General features: G+C 40.0%; 1 protein-coding gene across 2 annotated transcripts; it reads right to left on the bottom strand.

The window, feature by feature from the left end:
• Nucleotides 1-2865: 2865 nt before the first annotated feature.
• On the bottom strand, nucleotides 2866-18635 carry spp1 (secreted phosphoprotein 1). 2 transcript variants are annotated; one of them, XM_061877161.1, is made up of 8 exons: nucleotides 18476-18635; nucleotides 13133-13202; nucleotides 9537-9578; nucleotides 9365-9439; nucleotides 7486-7551; nucleotides 7272-7412; nucleotides 6284-6616; nucleotides 2866-4040 (listed from the first exon to the last, which is right to left on the bottom strand). In XM_061877161.1, exons 2-8 carry the CDS (start codon nucleotides 13184-13186, stop codon nucleotides 3687-3689), a joined length of 1065 nt encoding a protein of 354 aa, XP_061733145.1. In that variant the 5' UTR covers nucleotides 13187-13202; nucleotides 18476-18635; the 3' UTR covers nucleotides 2866-3686. The 2 variants fall into 2 exon arrangements, with proteins under 2 accessions (XP_061733145.1, XP_061733146.1); XM_061877162.1 differs by having other exon boundaries at nucleotides 7272-7409.
• Between the last annotated feature and the right edge of the window lie 3997 nt (nucleotides 18636-22632).

Below are 22632 nucleotides of genomic sequence, written 5' to 3'. Positions count from 1 at the left end.
TATTTTGTCACACAAGATATTTACAGAATGCATGCAATGTCAGCTTGAGTCAGAATGTGTGGAGACCTTCCTTCTCACATCGTTTAAAACCGTGGAAAATACTTGAATGGCTCCATGTAATGTTTAGAAGCTTTTATTGAGTTTAAGCGCATATTTTATCATATACCCAGGGGTCGGCAACCAAAAATGTTGAAAGAGTCATATTGGACCAAAAATACCAAAAAAATAATCCGGAGGCGCAAAAAATGATTTGCCTTAAAGTCCTGTAATGAAGGCAACACATGAGGTAAGTGTCTATATTAGCCTACTATCAAAATGACTATGTGAAGCAAATCTTCGTTGACAGAAATGTTGAAATGTAATATTTGTTCCACACATTTTTACATTAGAAACCATTGATAAATCAGAAGGTGAGATAACTCCTGGAAATAACTGGCTCACAACGGACCAAGGTATGGATGTGTGTGTCCAAGTACAGCTAGCCTAAATAGCATGTTAGCATCAATTAGCTTACAGTCATGCACTGACCAAATATGCCTGATTAGCACGCCAACAAGTCAATAACATCAACAAAGCTCACCTTTTGTGTATTCATGCACAGCATAAAACTTTTGGTGGACAAAACGAGACAAAGAAGGTGTGGACGATTTTACATGTGAACAAACTGATGCGTCACAGTCCACACTAAGGTGAGTTCAAGAACCGCCAAAATTAGTAGGACAAAGCAATGTTCACCAAATACTGTCATCAGTGAAACATACACACAAACATATCAAACAGTGGTACTTTTAATCATTGGGGAGGTTTTTGTTGCGTTTGTCCTCAAACAAAAAACATACTAAAACAAAAAAAATGTTTTCCCCATCTTTTTCCATATTCAATCCTTTTTAAAAAATGTTCCAGGAAGCCACTAGGGCGGCACTAAACCTGCAAGTTTCTGACCCCCGTTACATACCAATGGTAAATTAACTACCTTCTGCCATCTAGTGGAGGAGCTTTGCATTGTTCTGTCACTAAACTATTATGTCTTGGCATATACAGATCTTCATCATCAATCAATGTTTCTTCATATAGCCCTAAATCACAAGTGTCTCAAAGGGCTGCACAAGCTGCAACAACATCCTCGACTCAGATCCCACATCAGGGCAAGGAAAAACTCAACCCAATGGGACAATGAGAAACCTTGGAGAGGATCGCAGATCTGGATTTGTCACGAGTGTATGAAATGGGCTATTTTTTGGCACTTTTAAAAATAAATAAACCCGCATCTGACTTGGTACTGTCAAAAACAAAATAGTTGTAAAAAACATATTGAATGTAAAAAAATATATATTTGTAATGGCCATTTGATGCTGTTTAAGTCAGAGGTACCGTTCATAGTTGGTTGATTCGAGTGGAAGTGGAAGCGGAAGCCATACCACTAGTAACTAGTTTCCAGGGTCGGCCAACCTCGTCTCACAAGAACTAGTCTCTTTTAAAATATCCTTCTTGAAAATGCCCTTGCAAACATATATCTGCCACCTAATCAACGTCCATCTATCCATCCATCCATTTTCTACCGCTTATTCCCTTTTGCGTCCCGGGGGGTGCTGGTGCCTATCTCAGCTACAATCGGGCAGAAGGCGTGGTACACCCTGGACAAGTCGCTACTCATCACAGGGCCAACACAGATAGACAGACAACATTCACACACTAGGGACCATTTAGTGTTGCCAATCAACCTATCCCCAGGTGCATGTCTTTGGAGGTGGGAGGGGCCTATACCCAGGTGCATGTCTTTGGAGGTGGGAGGGGCCTATCCCCAGGTGCATGTCTATGGAGGTGGGAGGGGCCTATCCCCAGGTGCATGTCTTTGGAGGTGGGAGGAAGCCGGAGTACCCGGAGGGACCCCACACAGTCACGGGGAGAACATGCAAACTCCACACAGACCCAGGACTACTCAGGACCTTTGTATTGTGAGGCAGACGCACTAACCCCTCTGCCACCGTGAAGCCCCCTAATCAATGTCTTTCTCTCAATCTTTGTTAGTTGAAAAAAAAGGGAGCACCGCTGATTTCTCCGCTGTCCGGGTATGACTCCGGTGCCACTTTCTGCTTTCGTAAATCACAACTTGTAATCGCATACTTGGCAGTGACAAATGAGTATCCGATCACAGTCACGTTCAACGTTAGGCCACCTCGATGGGCCGCCGCACAGCCGCTGCTAATGTTGGTTCAGAAGACGTCCGGCAGAATTCACTCAACACTGGCGACAAGCTGGCTAAATTCTGATTGGATAAAATTTGTAACTTAAAAACAGCAACACTGGAGCCTAATAAGACATGAAGAGAATATGATGAATACTTTTATATATTTATGAAAAGTAAATTAAAAATGAAATGAACTTTTATCAATTCATGATTATGATTTATGGTAGTCTGATTAAATGTTATAAATTAGTGGTTATTGTTATTGTTGTTGTTGTCTCTCTGTCTTATTCCATTCTTCTCCCTCCAAGTTCCTCCTCTGTCCTCCTTTTTTTCTCTTCCTGCTCCCGCCTGGCTGCACCAAAAAATAATATAAATACATTTAATGAAGTCAAATACAAATAAGGCAACACACTTCTCTTTTGTAAAGTAAATTTGTATATTTAATATGGACATCTACGTCAACAATAAGATTTTCCTGAATAGCCGGACAGGACAAAATAATAATAATAATAATAATAATAATAAAATGGGAATTATTTGAAATATTATTTGAAACACAATAGAAATATATAATTAATGTTGGCACAAATTCAGTGAAATTAAAACTGCTGCTCTAGTGTATTTATTTGAATAATTCATACAGAAGAGTGTTGACACACAAAAAAACAGAAGATCTGTTGTATGTAAAATAATTTTATTCATATTTTAGACAAGGTGTACAAAATAACACATTACAGTAAATCATGCCATCCAGGTGTGTAAGAAGTGATGACACAGCAGATTTGATACTAGCAACAAATATATATCACACTAGTTCTAAGTTTCAATACTTGATGCTTGATTATTTAAATATGGCTTTATTTGCCTGTAATGTAACCCTGCTCACATTTCATCATTTGATTCCGCATTTTGCTGAAATCTTCTTTTTATTATCGTTAATTCTGACAAAAAAAACACAAATTGGCTTTTGCAAAAACATAATATAAATGAACTGATTTTCTTCCCAGAAATAGAAATAACTCCTTAAAAATATAAGCGTCAAAGTCAACATATCCTTTCTTTGGCCTGTGGAAATAATGGCCGTCAATAAGGCATTTCTTCTTTCATGTCGTTCCTAACGTGAAATTATGTATTGCAATAAGCTTCTTTTTTTTTTTTTTTGCCATTGCAAGAAACCTTTCTTAAATAAACTGCTAATTGAAGTTGGATATATGCCTGTCAATTTAAATTAGGATTAAGTGTTTTTGCTGAATATGGATAATAATGATGTCATCATATCATGATGCGGCCCGCCCAGGACTTACGTAAATACGACGTGACCCGAGATGAAAATGAAAACTAGGACTCGGTTGACCTTAACGGGTCCTGAACTGGTTCTTAGGAGGATCCATGCACTTGCTTGTTGAAGATTGTACAAAGAAAAACTTCAAAAAGTGCCTGAGAAATGGAAAGATCAGGCTTGAATGTGGCATGAAGTCTTTATTACTTGCTGCATGACTTATTTGGCAGTAATGACCACGGCGTCGGCGGTGGGTCCGGGTCCGGGTCCCATCCCGCGTTCATCAGAATCGCTCTCCGTGCTCTCGCTCTCGTCGGAATCGCTGTCGGCGGCTCCGGGCGTGGCCGCCGCCTCCTGGCTGGCGCTCTCCTCTTCCTCCTCTTCCGGGTTGCTGGAGCTTCCACTATCGCTGGTGGCGGCCTTCTCCTCCTCCTCCTCCTCCTCCACCACCACCTCTTCGGCAGGGAGGACATCCTGGTTCTGGGAAGGTCCAGAGATGTCCTGGTTGTCGACCTCCTCCTCGGGGGTGCTGCTATCTCCCTCCAGTAGGTCGGAATGGACCTGAGGGTAGCTCTGCAAATGAGGAAAATAAACATCAGCTGTGTGGCGACCATTCCCCTGATGTTAAGTAAGCTGGGGTAGGCTCCAGCTCGACCTTCATGAGAAGTCCTAGTGGCTCTCTGGACTTCTTTCAAAATGGAAAAAGACAAAGATTTTTTTCTTTTTGTTGTTGTTTTAATATATTTTCTGTAGGAGGACACAAACCTTCCTAATTGTTATAAATAAAAGGGTTGTACTTGTATAGCGCTTTTCTACCTTCAAGGTACTCAAAGCGCTTTGACACTACTTCCACATTTACCCATTCACACACTGATGGAGGGAGCTGCCATGCAAGGCGCCAACCAGCACCCATCAATCCCACTGTTTATGTTAAACATGCTTCACTGATGAGAGGATTTGGCCAGCACTGTTTTGTCCTAGTAATTACGGCAGTCCCTGAACTCATCGTAGGATTTGGCCAGCACTGTTTTGTCCTAGTAATTACGGCGGTCCCTGAACTCATCGTAGGATTTGGCCAGCACTGTTTTGTCCTAGTAATTACGGCGGTCCCTGAACTCATCATAGGATTTGGCCAGCACTGTTTTGTCCTAGTAATTACGGCAGTCCCTGAACTCATCGTAGGATTTGGCCAGCACTGTTTTGTCCTAGTAATTACGGCGGTCCCTGAACTCATCGTAGTTTGTTTACATACACAACTTTCTCCGACGCCGCCACAGAAAGATGTGCTTCATGCCACTCCTTCTTTGTCTCATTTTGTCCACCAAAGGTTTTATGCTGTGCATGAATGCACAAAGGTGAGCTTTGTTGATGTTGTTGATTTGCTGGAGTGCTTGTCAGGTAGATTTGGTTAATCCTTGACTGCAAGCTAATCGATGCTAACAATGCTATTTAGGCTGTCTGTATGTACATCATTGACACGTTATCTGTATGTAATATTGGCTGCATGTCTCATGGTTGTGTGTGTGTGTGTGTGCCACCTTGTTCCAGACCACAGCAAACATTACCCAGCTTGCAAAGATTGTAATAAATCCATTACAAGAAAACAGAATATACTTTTGGCTATTCTGAGCCAGTGAATCCAGAAGTTATCTCATCCTCTGAGAAACTTCCGTTTTACTAATTATTTCCTATGCTGCAAAAATGTGTGGAATAAAAATGAAAATACAACATTTCTGTCAACGAAGATTTGCGTCAGCCTTTGATAGTAGGCTAATATTTAGATTAGATTTTAAATTTAGGTCTATTGGAGAAATTCATTTTCCCTGCCGTACATTTAAACATATAGACATTACACATCACTAAACAAAAATAAGAAAAAGACATCATACACGACCAACATATTTACAGAATTGTCAGACAGGTCGGCTGGGTCTGCTGTTAAGGGCGGCTCTAGCTGCAGGGAGAAGGCTTTTCCTGAGGCGGGCCCTCAGGAATTTGATTGTTCTGTACCTGCGTCCTGATGGTAGTGGGATGATGTATTTGTGTGGTGGGTGACTGATATCCTGGACTATTGTGTTTGCCAGTGGAGTGAAGGACCTGTGCTTTAAGTCTGAAATGTTGGGTGTGGGTAGGCCGATAAGTTTAGCTGCTATGTTGTAATGCGTGTGAGTTTGGTCCTGTTGGTTACACAGAAAGCAGGGTGAAAAAACATGTGGAACGGTAGATAAAGATGGGTTGAACAACGCTTTGATAAAGTAATAACAGGAGGTGAGGTGCCACGTTTAGTCCTTTGAGTTTTTGGATGGCTGACAGTCTTTGTTGACTTCTTTTTATGAATGTCCGTGGTGTGCTGATCAAAGGTGAGTCTAACCCTAACCCTAACTCTAACTTTTCTCGCGACCCAGCCTCACCTAGACTCTGCATCACGTGGCCCCCAGGTGAAGTGAGTTTGAGACTCCTGGTCTAAGGTTTTTGTGTTTTTGAAGCTGCACCAATTTCCTCAGAATTTTCCACAAACATGAAGTGTTTTGTCCAAAGGATTATTTGCGATTTGAACATTTTCATCATTTGCTCTTTCTATTTTTTGGCCAAAATAAAACAAAGACAACAACCTGGGGTTGTCTTTATTTGTAAGTTATCATGCCGTGATTTGACCAATACAGCCTTTTGACAGCCCCTGTTTGAGTGCTAATTTGAAACAGTTTTGTGCACCACTATGAACGTTACAAGGCAGGCCCAACTGAACACAAGAAATGCTTTTAAAAGCAAATTTGCTGAAAAGGATTTTTTAAGTAGTTAAAATTCCCCAATCTTACCTCCATCTTGTAGCCCTTCTCCACCTCGTTGCCAGTGGGCATGTCATAGCCCGATTTCTTCCCGCTGTCATAATTGTAGGACTTGTAGGGCGAAGGAGCCTTGTGATAGTTCTTCTCCTGCATGTAGACGTAAGTCTTGTAATCGCCGGGATGTCCTCCCATGCTGTCCCCGCGGCCCGAGTCGCCGTCTGTGACGATGGTGGGCACCAGGGGCTCCTCTGTGGTTTCCTCCGTCACAATTACGGGGGTCACGGTGTCTGGTGCCAGGGTTGTAGACTCGCCCGACTCTGAGGAGTCATCCTCCTCCTCATCGTCCTCTTCTTCATCACTGTCCTGTGAGGACAAAAATAGAGTGACTTATTTTGAGTTTTTCGGTATTTTCCTGTGTGTGGTCTTTTAGTTCATGTCTTGCACTCCTATTTTGGTGTTGATTGTCATGTACGGATGTACTTTGTGGACGCCGTCTGCTCCACACGCTGTAAGTCTTTGCTGTTGTCCAGCATTCTGTTATTGTTTACTTTGTAGCCAGTTCAGTTTTAGTTTGGTTCTGCAAAGCTTTTCCTAAGCTTCAATGCCTTTTCTGAGGAGCACTCACCTTTTTGTTTATTTTTGGTTTAAGCATTTAACTCCTTTTTTACCTGCACGCTGCTTCCTGCTGTTTCCGACATCTACAAAGCAATTAGCTACCGGCTGCCACCTACTGATATGGAAGAGTATTACACGGTTACTCCGCCGATCTCAACAACAACACATCCTTTGCAGACTAGAATTACTGCTTTGCAAAAAATGTTATTAACCCCAATAGGTGAAATTAGATCATCTCCCAGGTTACACCAGACTGTGTCTCACGGCCGCGGCACAGTGGTTGAAAGACGCTGCTTTACTCAATATCACACACAGGCATGGGAACAGGAGCTACCCATATTTAAGTCATATTTAACAAATAACAATCATTCCTTTAATTAATTGACTTTTAGTTTTTACTTACACTTTCCTCCGATTCATCATCATCATCATCATCACTGTCTTCGTCATCTTTGTTGTCCACAGGGGGTGGATCTGACGCGGCGGGATCTGTGGTTTCATAGTTGTCATAGTTGACTACAGCTGGGGTGTGGACTGCAACCTGCTACATATATAAACAATTAAAAAATGGCAGTGGATGTAGTGACACTACAGGATTGATCAGAATTCCAAGTCACCTTGTCAGAACTGTCGCTGCTCTCATCTGAGTCGAAAAAAGCTGGCGCCAGGAACCTCTGCAAAGCCTGTGAGAAGTGGAGACGTTTGCCACATGAGAGGGATCAGAACTTTTATTCAAGCATTGGATTTGAAAATGGTGAAAGGGCTGCACCATTTCCTTACTAAGACTTGAAATCCCAATTATCGCGTGCAAGCCCACTATACTCACAGCCATGAACTTTTACTCTGGTACATCCGCACTTTAGGTTTTTTCAAAATAGAAGTTGTCTCTCAGCTAAGTGTGGACGTCGCTTCCTGAAAAGTCCTGCTGTCAAATACGGTGCAGGAGCCAAGCGTGCAGGTTTTAATTATATTGTTTGAACACTAGTTATTTTCTCTCCGGGGTTAGGGGACATGGACAGAGGCCGTGACCTTTGCTCCTGCAGCCAGTGCTGACAACATCTCCCTCCACACTAACTTCTTAAGATTACGAGTAAATCGGGTTGTTAGCTGCCTCACTGCGCGTAAATGCCACAGTAAACCCGGTCAAAAACACATCTGTAGTCTGACTTAACATATTTTCTGGACCATAAGGAACACCGGATTAGAAGGCGCACTAACGATGAGCGGGTCTAGTCAGGTTTATTTTCATACAAAAGGCGCACTAAAGAAGTCATGTTATTATATATTATTTTCTAAATGTAAAACACTTCCTTGTGGTCCACATAACATGTAATGGTGGTTCTTTGGTGAAAATGTTGCATAGATGAGGTTTTACACATCATCTTCAAGCCGTTTTCTGACGGTCGCTCCAGGATGTGTCGTTTTGTGGGCGGTCTTATTTACCTGACTCACCTTAGAGAGCGTCTTTTCTCTGTCATCTTTGTTGTAGCGGTGTAGCGTGCAAGGACGGGAGTAGAAGAAGTGTCAAAAGATGGAGCTAACTGTTTTAATGACATTCAGACTTTACTTCATTCTATAACAGAGCAGCATCTTCTCATCCGTGGCTCACGAGTGCAATAACAGTGTCGGAGATGTGTCCCGTGAAAAAACGTCCGACCTGAACTCTCTAATAACGACAGTTCCTTGGGTGAATAATGTAAACTCACTACACCGGTATGTTTTAGCGCTTTCATGGCAGGTTTACTGACAGATATATTTGAAGAACTTTACACTATTTTATATTAGAAATGGCAACAGGGGGAGCATCAATGTCCCATAACAAGAATATAGAGAAAAAGGAGAAGCTTATCAACTATGGTGTCTTCACGAACTACAATGACGGAAGTGCGCACATTTTTAGGGCTTATGCAGATCCAAAATACAGATCAGCAGGTACCAGAAGATAATATTGCCAAACAAAACGCCAGATAATGTCTCAGCTTGTACACCGTCAACTGAAACGCTTTTGAGAGCTTTAGTAAAATCGAAAACATATCAAGTTTCATAAGAAATGTGTGCAGTTTTTCATCATGACAGGAGACACAGAAATCATCAAAGACCTGATAGAGTAAGACGCTCAGGTTGCGACCAGGTTGGTTTTCAGCTCCAGTTTTGGGGGGATTTGGTACCGTTTAATTTTTCATAGTTTTTTGTTCTAATTTGGGACCAGTTTAGTTTGTCTATAGAAAGTGTCGCAGGCCAATAAAAAACAAACTGCGGGCTGCAAATGGTCCCCGGGCTGCAAATTGGACACCTCTGATCTACAATGTAAATAGTCATGAAAATAAAAAAAAAACATTGAATGAGAAGGTGTGTCCAAACTTTTGGCTTCTACTGGACATCACTTAGAAATGACAGAAAATGTATGTGAATATATATATATATATTTTTTTTTTTTCTTTTTTTCTTTTGTGCAGCCTTTCTACAATCTGGATTTGAATAGAAAGCCTTTTGTACCCTGACAGCTGCTGCACGGATCTGGGAAACTCGGTCCACCCTTTTCCTGAAGATGGGAGGGGGAGGTCGCCTCACCTGCCAAGAAGATGCACGTTAGTCAGTGACAATGTCTCTCTCTCTCTCTCTCTCTCTCTCTCTCTCTCTCTCTCGCTGTCTGCCCTTTGATACGCACCACTTCTTCAGAGCTCTCGGCAGAACTGTCATATTTTCTCGCCTGGAAAGCAAAGCAAGACAACAGTCAGTACAAAGCTGTTGTGAAAAGACTTGACTACTGTAAATATGGGTTGATACGATGCATGACAGCATTCGATAAAAATCCCTTGATACCATTTTTTTTCAGTGGCCATTTTATGGAAATATTCCATCCATCCATGTTCTACCACTTGTTCCGTTGTTCCAGCAAAATCACTTGTAAATGTGCGGCTCAATCTGTGCGTCTGTAATCCAATCCACATGTGTGTGTGCTCGGGTTGTAAAGTACAGCCGGACCAGTAAAGTACAGCAATACTAATCACAATCAGAAGTACTTTGATAATCCCCAAAAGGAAATGAAGATTTTCAGCACAATCCCATTCAAGATCAGAATACATGACAGGGAGACAGAACAGGATCGCTGACGGCTCTGCCAACTTCCGGCGCCCCTGACAAAAAAGGTGAGCAACAGGAAGGGTGCGGGGGGGCAAGGACTGAGGCCAAGGGAAAAAAATAAAACATCATCGCCATAGCACATATAAGCATGTATGTAAAAGGGAAACATCAAATAACACAAAGGACATTGAAGACATTCAAATAGCAGAGCTGAAGCAACCAGCCATTTCTGCATACAGCTACAAAAGTAAAACAACAATAAAAAAAAACACCATACATTGTGGTGGCCTTTGCGGTGTTCCACGTCATTGTCTGCTGGGGTGGGAGGAGCATGGCCAGAGACAGGAGCAGACCCAACAAAGCAACCAATACAGGAGCAGACCCAACAAAGCAACCAATAGAGCTGATTCCACTCTCAGCCGCCCACTAACTCACTAACTTATGTTCATAATCATAACTGGTACTATACCGCCTCTGAAAAGTACTGGTTCTCCTTTTTTTGCGCCGTTGTCAACGTCATACCATTGTTGTTTTACGAGCAGAGGAGCATGTTCGGCAGCGCACAATCACAGAGTACTTACAAGCAGACAGAGTGTGGACACAAAAGGGAGAACAGACGCATTTTGGCTTTAAAACTAACGTTACAGGCAAAGCTATAACACTAAAACACAGCTCTGCAAAAGGTGCTTTAATCATGGCTAGCTAGCATCTAACATTCATCCGCAGTCGGCTACATCTAAAACGCCAAACCTCGCTTCCATGGCGACAAATAAAGTAAGTTTCTGACAAGTATCATCCCTGCAGGACGAGGAATAGCTAAACATGCTTCACTACACACTACAATAGCTCATTGCTAACAGGCTAGTGCACCTCAATGTCAACAAATATCATGGGTAGATCGAAACCTGACATTCACTGTAATGATACCAAGTACAAGAGCGTATCTACTCGATAATACTATGATGGCAACTTGGTATCAGATCAACACCCAAACGTGTGGTATCGTCCAAAACGAATGTAAAGCATCCAAACATCAGAAGAATAAGTGATGATTACATTTTAACAGAAGTGTAGATAGAACATGTTAAAACAGAAAGTAACCAGGTATCAACTGTAAATTCATAATCCATTTTATACCGCTTGTCCCTCATAATGTTGACAAAATAAATGAATAAGAAATGACACAATATCTTATTGCATACGTCAGCAGCTTACTTACTACTAAATAAAAGTTGTCTTGTACGTTTACTATTTTATTTAAGGACTAAATTGTTCTTCCATTGCAATAAGAAACATTAATTAAATGGACCGTAAGATTTTTTGTTCAGAAAAAAACAATAATGCCTTATTTTGTGATCCCATTTATCTAGAAAAGTATCAAAGTATCGAAATGTATTTTGGGTACCAGTATCGGTACCAAAATATTGGTATAGGGACAACTCTACTGAGTAGAAATGTGTTTGTGTGCATATCAATCTGTGTTGGCGTCGATGCTAAAGACAATGGACTCCAGCCTTTGTCTCCAGCAGAGCTTACGCAATCATTTTAATTATTGATAACTTATTTGAGTATAAAAATACTTCTGGCCACTAAGTTACTGCTAAAACATGAACTTTTATTCACAGCGAGCGACAGACAGTCATTGTTCTTAGCGTCAACACGAGCAGGCGAGGCTGCAAGGCGCCAACTAGTGGTGAACGTAAGGAAAGGCAAGGGAATCTTGTTTAAATCTTTGTAAAGACATTGAGAAGTGTGGCAAAAGTCACCTGCAAAAAGACATTAGAGGCTTCCTGCTTCACACACCTCGAAATACTCACACACACACACACCCATCCAAATACTGAGTGTGGTGATATCATTCACAGACTTTATTCTGATGGCCCAGGCCACCTCATTTTAAGTGGCCTGGAAATAATATGTATCATTAAAATACTCTGACTTTTATTACCAACTGTATTATTTCTTTCTATTTTGAGAGAGAACAAATTATATGAAGTCCATGTAGTCGCAAATGATGTTAACTTAAATATTGTCTAATTATGCAAAAATGTATTATCAAACATTCAAACCATTTTTGAAATAAAAATAAATACTAATGATGATTCTAAAGCGTGCTATCCATCAAATTGTGCAATGTAAAAGTAGCAATAGATTTCATGGTAAAATTGTGGAATTTACTGTGGTTTTTACAAAATGTTTCTCTAAATGAAAAAAACAATACTTTATTTTAACCGTGTTGTCGTTTGGGCCTTTACAGTAATACTCTCATAAATACAGTTGTTGATTTTCTGTTAAAAAATCAATAAATAAATAAACTATCAGCCCATGTGCCAAAACTTTACTCTACAATTGTGTTGTTTTTTTATTTACAGTAAAAAAAAAAAGTACATTTTACAGTAAAATTCTGACACCTGAGCTGCCTTGTTTTGAATCATCAGAACAGCAGTACTGTTTGTCCATTTACAGTAAAATACACCAAATTTTGAGGTGAAATTACTGCAACTTACCATTTTTTTTTTACATTTTAGTTTTTAAAAAATATTCTAATGAAATGCATTGAATTGTGTAATAATAATAATAATCACTGTTAGACGCGGCTCTCTGGGGCCAAACATAACTGACTTGGACACCTGTGATCAACACACACACACACACACATGCACACACACACACACACACACACACACACACACACACACACATGCACACACACACACACACACACACACATGCACACACACACACACATGCACACACATGCACACACACACACACACATGCACACACATGCACACACACACACACACACATGCACACACACACACACACACACACACAAACACACAGTAATTAGTACACATGTGAATTGTATTTGACATGCACAGACTGAAATACGTGTTTGCAGATAAAGTTGCTTCCATAACACATTCCAATCCTTTCCTAGCATTGGAGCACATTACTGGTCAGGTTTCAGAGGTCGCTGTCCTCAACAAGAGTGGCGTACAAGACCGTGCAGATATGCACCTTTCTGATTGGCCGTTTGCTAGAAGCATCTATTCCACATATGCCTGAGTCTTGCTGACTCAGCGTTCATGCATTAAAGCTGGAGTTCAAACGGATGAAACAATATTTGTGGTTGACATTTTAAAAGAATTCTAGAAGAGAGAGAGAATGACTCACCGATCTGCAAAGAACTCCTGCGAAGAGCAAAACAAAAACAAGGGCCACTTTCATGTTGTCCACTTCTTGTCTGGATGGGAAGAAACACAAGTAGATGTTTTTAAAATAGAGGAACTAACAACAGTGAATCACAGTATTTTTTTATTCTAGCAGTAGATACACAACAACATGGATGTTTGGCTCAATTTGTCCAGCAACTCAAGTGCTTGTCATTGACAATTAAAAAGGACATCAAGTGCTTGTCATTGACAATTAAAAAGGACATCAAGTGCTTGTAATTGACAATTAAAAAGGACATCAAGTGCTTGTCATTGACAATTAAAAAGGACATCAAGTGCTTGTCATTGACAATTAAAAAGGACAAAAGAAAGACTAAACAGAGCAGGTAAATATTTTGACTGTCCTAATTTGTGAGTAATACAGACACTATGAGGTAAATGTTTTGGAATTCATTTACTGCAGTTGAAAGAATTTAAGCAAATATGTCCAAATAATGAACTTCCTTAATTTATGTGAACTTTACAATAAGTGTGACAGCAGGCCTGGGCAACTATTTGGACTCGGGGGGCCAAATATTTGAGAAAAAAATGTGTCTGGGGCCGGTATTTCTGACTTTTAGAAACACTAATACAAAATCTCCCAATAATGTCTGATTGAATGCTAAACACAGAATGGAATTGTAAATTTTTTTGATTGGTTGATTGATTGAGACATTTATTAGTAGATTGTACAGTACAGTACATATTATTAGTAGATTGCACAGTACAGTACATATTATTAGTAGATTGTACAGTACAGTACATATTATTAGTAGATTGCACAGTACAGTACATATTATTAGTAGATTGTACAGTACAGTACATATTATTAGTAGATTGCACAGTACAGTACATATTATTAGTAGATTGCACAGTACAGTACATATTATTAGTAGATTGCACAGTACAGTACATATTATTAGTAGATTGCACAGTACAGTACATATTATTAGTAGATTGCACAGTACAGTACATATTATTAGTAGATTGTACAGTACAGTACATATTATTAGTAGATTGCACAGTACAGTACATATTATTAGTAGATTGTACAGTACAGTACATATTATTAGTAGATTGCACAGTACAGTACATATTATTAGTAGATTGCACAGTACAGTACATATTATTAGTAGATTGCACAGTACAGTACATATTATTAGTAGATTGCACAGTACAGTACATATTATTAGTAGATTGCTCAGTACAGTACATATTATTAGTAGATGTCACAGTACAGTACATATTATTAGTAGATGTCACAGTACAGTACATACTATTAGTAGATTGCACAGTACAGTACATATTATTAGTAGATTGCTCAGTACAGTACATATTATTAGTAGATGTCACAGTACAGTACATATTATTAGTAGATGTCACAGTACAGTACATATTATTAGTAGATTGCACAGTACAGTACATATTATTAGTAGATTGCACAGTACAGTACATATTATTAGTAGATTGCACAGTACAGTACATATTATTAGTAGATTGCACAGTACAGTACATATTATTAGTAGATTGCTCAGTACAGTACATATTATTAGTAGATGTCACAGTACAGTACATATTATTAGTAGATGTCACAGTACAGTACATATTATTAGTAGATTGCTCAGTACAGTACATATTATTAGTAGATGTCACAGTACAGTACATATTATTAGTAGATGTCACAGTACAGTACATATTATTAGTAGACTACACAGTACAGTACATATTATTAGTAGATTGCACAGTACAGTACATATTATTAGTAGATTGCACAGTACAGTACATATTATTAGTAGATTGCACAGTACAGTACATATTATTAGTAGATTGCACAGTACAGTACATATTATTATTAGATTGCACAGTACAGTACATATTATTATTAGATTGCACAGTACAGTACATATTATGAGTAGATTGCACAGTACAGTACATATTATTAGTAGATTGCACAGTACAGTACATATTCCGTACAGTTGACCACTAAATGCTAACACCCTAATAAATTTTTCAACTTGTTTAAGTCGAGGTCCACATCTTTAGTGACATGCTCATTTTTATTTTTACACTTTTTTTTCCAAATTGCATTGTATGTTGTACTCTTCTGACACCACCAGGTGGCAGTATAAGTGTCCACATAAGTGGCCATAAGACCCCAATTAAGCAGCAAACACAATTTTGGAAATAGGAGCTAAAATGTGCTGTCGACGCATGTGGCCACTAAGGCCTTTAGAGGTTTGAATATTTAAATTAATTATTTGGGAATGTCCGGCAGGCCAGATTGAAAAGCTTGAGGGCCCAGGTGTGGCCCCCGGGCCTTACTTTGCCCAGGTCTGTCTTACAGTATGTCAAATGTTTGGCTACAAGAACATTTGGTTAGTGCTTCATTTGTTGTGCTCTCACAATGTGACTTTGTAATATTTCAAGTGAAAAAAAAGTATTATATTAAATAAGGAAAATATAATATTCTTGCTATCCTTCCTTCTAATAAAACAGCCAAATAAGGTGGTGCTTCGCTACAACGCTAGTTTGAGTGCCGCATGTCACACTGAACCCGCTCTCCTTTGCTGGCATTTTCCTATAGCTAGAGATCGACATAAATTTGTTTTCTAACCCTTGGAATGAAGAAAGTGAGTGTGACGGACAGTGCTGAGAAGAAGAAGCAGACGTAGTTCACGGAATTAAAGAAGGAAATGAGCAAAAACAAAAAGCCAATAGCCCTGCGAGTGTGCACCATTAAGCTAACTCCAGCCAAGGATGTTCAATCTATTTATAAACCGCCAGACGTTTATCTTTAAAAAAAAAATGGAGAAGCTGATGATGGTGTGTTTGACAGAGAAGCAGCGGTAATGAGACACTGTAAAGCCCACTCCACATATTAATTGCTTTACATTGTTATTATAATACTTTAGGAAACTGATTTTTATTCATTTCTAAGGGCAATGCTGTATCGCCACACATCTCTTTCGTCACAGAACCAATTAAACTAAGATCCTGAGGAATCTAAATGTACTAACAAAACCAAGTACAATGTCTTCCTACGCCTTACATTTTTTATTATTCGGCTTTCAAATAAATTCTTCTTTAAACGTTTGCCCAGGTTTTCAGACACTGTCTTGGTTATTTTACAGCTAAACATCCACTCATCCATCCATTTTCTACCGCTTATTCCCTGGTGCCGGAGCCTCTCTCATTACAATCGGGTGGAAGGCGGTGTACACCCTGGACAAGTCGCCACCTCATCACAGGGCCAACACAAATAGACAGACAACATTCACACACTAGGGAGCATTTAGTGTTGCAATGTGTGTAAAAACGAGTCTCAATGTTGTTTTGTTTATTGAGTGCGAGTGCAAGATCAGCCACCCTGGGGCCAAAGAAAGTTGTGAGTGCCAGCACTTTGATTAAAAAAAAGGTGAAAAACATTATTATTTTATTAGACTCATGTACATTGATTAATTTTTTAATATGCTTGTTTAGATCTTTTGATTTTTTTTTTGTTGTTGAATTGTTTCTGAACTCCAAGAAAAAATAACAAGCTTAGGGTGTGTAGAACAGTAGTATAATTGGTTACTATTTTTGCATCCACATTTGAGACATGGTATACAGTTACAATATGACCATACACCACAAGACCAAAAATATGTGGACACTGGAGGCCCAAGTACTCCCTCACACACACACACACACACACACACACACACACAGAAAAGCTAAGGTCTCATTCCAAAACGATGCCTACTAATTTACTGCCGCTTATTTGGCTTCCCACCAAGTTGTCAGGATTGTCTCCTGCTCTCACTCACCAGCAAAAAGTGACAAAGTGTGAGACCAGACAGCCGACGTCCGTCAAACTCACTTCACCCCCCCCCCCCTAAATATGTTGGATCTATAGCACCATGGGGGGGATCAAGTGCACCTTTATCTTTTCTATGCAAAACATGTTTGTAGTCCACAGGTGTCCAAGTCAACATCTGGCCCGACACGTCATTAAAGTGGCCCAAGAAAGCCTGGCAATAAATATACATACTCCATCTTTCTTACTAAATGTTTTCATTGTTTCCATTTTGACAAAAAAATGCATATGTTTTAAACTATGATATATATATGCAAATATTCAATTGTTATTGGTGTGAATCATAAGCACCTCCACATTCGATTCTGATTCTTGGGGGGAGGATTTGATTCTTAATCGATGCTCGATTCAAACTGATTTTTGCAATGTATAATTTGGTAGAATAAGAAGAACACTTTAAGAAAAGAGCTGACAGGTTACAAAACCTCCTTTTGGTTGCTGGCGTATGACAAGTAAGCATAAAGATGGCCTAAAAGTAATGATTTAAATGTTTTATTAATCCGTAAAAAAAATACAATAAATTAAAACATTTTAAATTACTAAAAAAATCGGGATTCGAATGTGATTTTAAAAAAAACATTTTTTGCACCCCTAATTATTAGGATAGTTTGTAAAAATAACAATAAATACTTAAGTATCTATCTGCTTATCACCTTGACTTACGATTTTAAAGCAAGTTATCCATCAATTTGTACGTACAAAAATCCAAAAACTAAATGCATAGGCAATAATAATAAGAGCCGATTATAGTTTTATATTCTTACATTGACCGTGACAGGCGGCCCTCAGACTGCGATGTGGCCCTCCATGAAAAGGAGTTGGACGGCCCTGTAATGTAGTCCTACATTCAATAAATTATTTGCATGGAGTAAAAAAGACCAAGTGCCATTTCACCCAATTGGTGGCATTCACATCCTCAGGAACTAAAATACATAAATGCACAATCCAATTATTGTCAAATAAATACTTTTTTACTCTGAAGTGTCCTGCACTTTGATGAATAGTTACAAATAATATTTGAAGCGATCTTGAACACTGGAAAAAAAAATGTTTACCTCAATTATTTTTTACAGTAGAGATATTTACTAACATGCTGTTATAAACGCCATGTGAATATATTTCATGTATTTGCTCATTCTAAGCTTAAACTCACTCCTGCTACTTTAATTCCTGGCACTTTGTACAAGATATTAATGGTTTGAAAACTACAGTTGCCTGAGATAGCCTCGTACATGTTTTGAGTCATTAATTTGAGCACTTGAGTCGGATTTGGTGTTTTAGCTCAGGTAAAAGTAGACACAAAAGATCATCCCCTCATTCTATGCCATCCCAAACTCTAAGTTTCCAGATGTTTTTGCAGGAATTTAAAGTGGCTCGTACCGAACAAGCAAGAGCAGCTCCACCCAAACACTCCACTGCACCGACAAGATGTCATTAATTGGTTCTGACCTTGTTCGGAGTAGCAGGAAGCTGCAGAATGGAGATGTCAGATGAGGTTTGAGCTCCGTATGATCCTGGATGTTGCGTTGCTGTCCTGTGATGCTGCTGAACACTCCTGGCTGGCTTTTAAGTCCTTCTCGTTCTTTCTGCAGCCAATCCCAGCACAGCCTGCGTTGTCATGAGGTCAACCGCTCCATGATCCACTTCTTTTCTGTCACCCCCACTCTTCCTGTGGTTGGCAGTGTGGGGGCTGAAACACACACACACACACACACACACACACCGGGATTTGAGTGGGTCCACAGACATGATGTAGGTTAAAAAAAACATCAACAAGGGTGATGACAATGATTCAACTTCCCTACAGACAAGGGAATGTCTGACTGAAGTCCCTGGAGATAATCAACAGTTGGTCTGCAAGGGGAAGATGGATTCATCCTGAGATGTCAAACAGGACTTCTTTGGGCTTTTCCCCTTTTTTTTCCGTCTATGACTTCAAACCAGCCAGGCATGGATTATATGACATCAACATGATTCTGGGTTTGACTGGCACAACCACTAAAAAGTCCAACACCACTTTAACTCCTAGGGATGCACATGTGTGATAGGGATAGGTAACATATTCAGCACTTTTTGAGGGTCCATCTAAATAGTACTTCTGAGTACCGATTCCCGTAAAATCAAATGGTACCATATTTTAATGCCTTTTCCAATCCCGTAAAATCAAATGGTACCACATTTCCATGCCTTTTCCAATCCAATAAAATCAAATAGTACCACATTTCCATGCCTTTTCCAATACATTTCCAACTCATACATGTTTCAAGCCTAACAAAGCAAGCGTGCCGGATCAAAAATGTTCAAAAGTAAGGCTCTACAAAATGCACAAACTCGATGTTAATATTAATGGGATACATCGTAATAATGCTACTAATTAGCATGAGTAATTTTATGTGGCGAATTCAACACTTCCAAGTTTGGTAATGAAAAGTTAAAGTAAGATGCAGGTTACAAGTACAATACTTACACTATCAATACTTTGTAGGACTCAACAAAAGACAAGACTGTCCATTCAACTCCCGAGGTAGTGTAAATAGAAGGCAGCATTATGTCAGCCCTCTGGACTGGGCTGGATCATTCTGTTGTGTCACTCGGTGTACTGCATGGTCTCTCACACGCTTCCAGTGCACTACCTTGTGTGCAGCCCCAGCTTTGATTCCCAATCAAGGCCCTAAAACCCAGACGATGAAGATATCCAGTCCCAGAGCTACATTACTGGGGGAGGTTGTCAAGAAGGACTACCCCGTGGTGTTGTGATGGTTACATCCATTTCGTGGCAGAGATCACAGGTTCTATTCCCAGAAACATGAAGGACTATACCAAACAAATCAAGCCTTTAAGTCAATGTCAAAGACAACATAAACCCCCAAAATTGAACACAACAGCTGACATACTCTTGGTTAACAACAGCACAGGCTAATATTAATGTTTGTTACATCCTATTAATTTTTACATTGAAAAGTTGTTTCCAGATAGACATGCGTTATGTCATTTTCTGTGAAATTTAGTTTGCATTGGCAGCAGTTTTAAGTTGACAGAATGTTTCACTGCTTGAGTTGAGTGTGAAAATGTCTTTCTTTCAACCTGCAATTACATTTAAGTGTGTGTCTGACACATTGATGTACAGTACGGGCTTCACACACAGTAAGGCATGACTCTACTCACACGGGGCGATCATTAGGGCCCCCAGCCAGCTAAGGGCCACACACAATGATGATGCAGACACTGAACTAATATATACTCATGCACATTACATACAATTAAAATAAAGCCACAAGTCATACAATATTTTAGTCTTAATCGTTCAATGAAATGCATTTAAGAATTGGAAAAAGAATAAGTAGGAAGTATAGCTCGGTTGTTAGAGTAGCCGTGCCAGCAACTTGAGGGTTCCATGTTCGATTCCCGCTTCCGTTGTCAAGAAATTTCCGTTTGGAGCACTTACACCTGGCGAAGACACCAAGGATGGGATTTTCCCTCCCGATGGCAGTCATAGCCCCGGTTGACTTGAAGAAGAATGGAAGAAAGCAAAGTCCTGTGTGCCACAATGACACAGCACCACATGCACACCACCATGATGCAGGATACACCACATGCACACCACCATGATGCAGGATATGACGTCAGCTTGTGACAGAAAGACCAACACACTTTAATAGCTCCTGCAGCAAAGTGAGGACTACAATGAGCCATAAAGTCTTTATATCCGTTGGTTATATATCACTAAATATTGCTAATAATAGCAGCATATACTGTGTAGAACTAGGCCAGCGGTCGGCAACCCAACATGTTGAAAGAGCCATATTGGACCAAAACTACAAAAGTCTGTCTGGAGCCGCAAAATGTAAAAAGGCTTAAAATGAAGACAACACAGAAGGTTAGATCATTGCTGGAAATGACTGGCTTAAAACTGCCAAAGGTAGAGATGTGTGTGCCCAAGTTAGAGGAAAGGACAGGCTGTCTTCTTCTAATGGATTTATTGCGATCTTTGCAAGCTGGCTAACATTTGCTGTGGTCTGTAACAACATGGCACACCATCAGAAATGCAGCCAATATTACATACAGATATTGTGTCATGAGTAGGGCCAGGCGATATGTCCAATATACTCGATATATCGCAGGTTTGTCTGTGTGCGATATAGAAAATGACTACTGTATTTCCTCGAATTACTGCCGGGGCGCTAATTCATTTAAAACTTCTTCTCACTCCTGCGCTTACCAAAGGTATGCGGTAAAAATTTGAGCGTGATGTAAGGATACCATCATGAAAAGCACATTTAATAAAAATAATTTAAAAAACGCGATTGTGGTCTTACTTTTACTTATAAATATAGTCCATGCCAGCTCCTTCTGATCAAAAGCATCAATAACTTGTTTATAGAAGTCTTCCTTATCTTTCTTCAGTTTTAAAAGTCTCTCTGTCTCGATGGAGATCTTCCTTCCTTTATTACCTCCTCCAGCACATATCACGTCACTCATTTCACTTCTTCTGCAGCCGAGTAGTTGCAAGAAGGATCACTATCGCCCTCTACCACCACGCGGCGGGTGTCATTTAATGACTCATATTTGACAAACGCAGCTACGGTATTGTGACAGTCTCAAGCCGTCGTCTTGCGGGTTCTCAGGACCACCAAGGAAGGACATGGCTTGAGCAGTTTGACTTTGTTTATTTTTCAATAAAATATCAGTCCAGGTTGCTCTTCCGCTCCTCCTCTCCGCTCGCTCGCCGTCTCCTTGCCGCCATCTTGGGCCGGGCTCCAGCGTGCTCTGCCTGTCTGTCGGAACGTCGGCTCCACAGCTCCACAGGTATATTAATAAAACATAGCTGCTTACTGTTCTTTTTAGCATACCGGTATTCAATACCTTGGACCTTAAATCCCACTGAATAGCTCTTAATCTTCTTCCTTTTATGTGATTTCAAATTACCGGTGTCAAAATCAGCCTCCTCCATTTTGAAAATGATGACAGGGGAAGTGTCACTCGTGAGGTCACGAGTTTGACCTGGCTGTAATACTCAGCATGCGCTGATTATTTTAAGAAGCGAGTTTGACCCGGCAGTAATTCAAAGCAGGTGCATACTATATGGCCAGCGGCAATTCAAGGAAATACTGAATATGGTGATATTGGAGTATATGTTCTCACGCAGTTGCTTTTAGCTGCTGGCATTACACTACAGGCTCTTCTCACTCTTTCCTGTCACTCCTTCTCACCTTCTCACAGACAAACACACCTTCTTACATACGTCACATACGTACGTAAACGCCCTCGCATGAGCGGTAGCAGCATTAGCTGTGATGCTAGCGGAGTGGTGCAGGTGGTAATACGAGAGAAAGAAGGTGCCAATCTGGTAAGAAATGAAGGAAGAATGAATCCTAAGAAAAACAGCAGGGGTCTTTGGTCTGGCGGTGGTTTGGCTTCAAGCAGGATTATGTTTAACAAGTGTGGGGCAAAAGCGTTGCTACAAAAAGTAGCACCTACTGCTAATTTGTAGCATCATTTGAAAAGTCCTCCGCTAGAGAATGAAGAGTGTTCGAAACTACTATGTCAACATCTCCATTCGGTGCCACACCCACAAAATGCCCAAGCAACCATTTCCAGATCAACAG

Source organism: Nerophis ophidion, linkage group LG17, assembly GCF_033978795.1.
Source record: "Nerophis ophidion isolate RoL-2023_Sa linkage group LG17, RoL_Noph_v1.0, whole genome shotgun sequence".
In the NCBI taxonomy this organism is placed as follows: Eukaryota; Metazoa; Chordata; class Actinopteri; order Syngnathiformes; family Syngnathidae; genus Nerophis; species Nerophis ophidion.
This window is presented reverse-complemented; position numbering and strand designations above follow the sequence as displayed.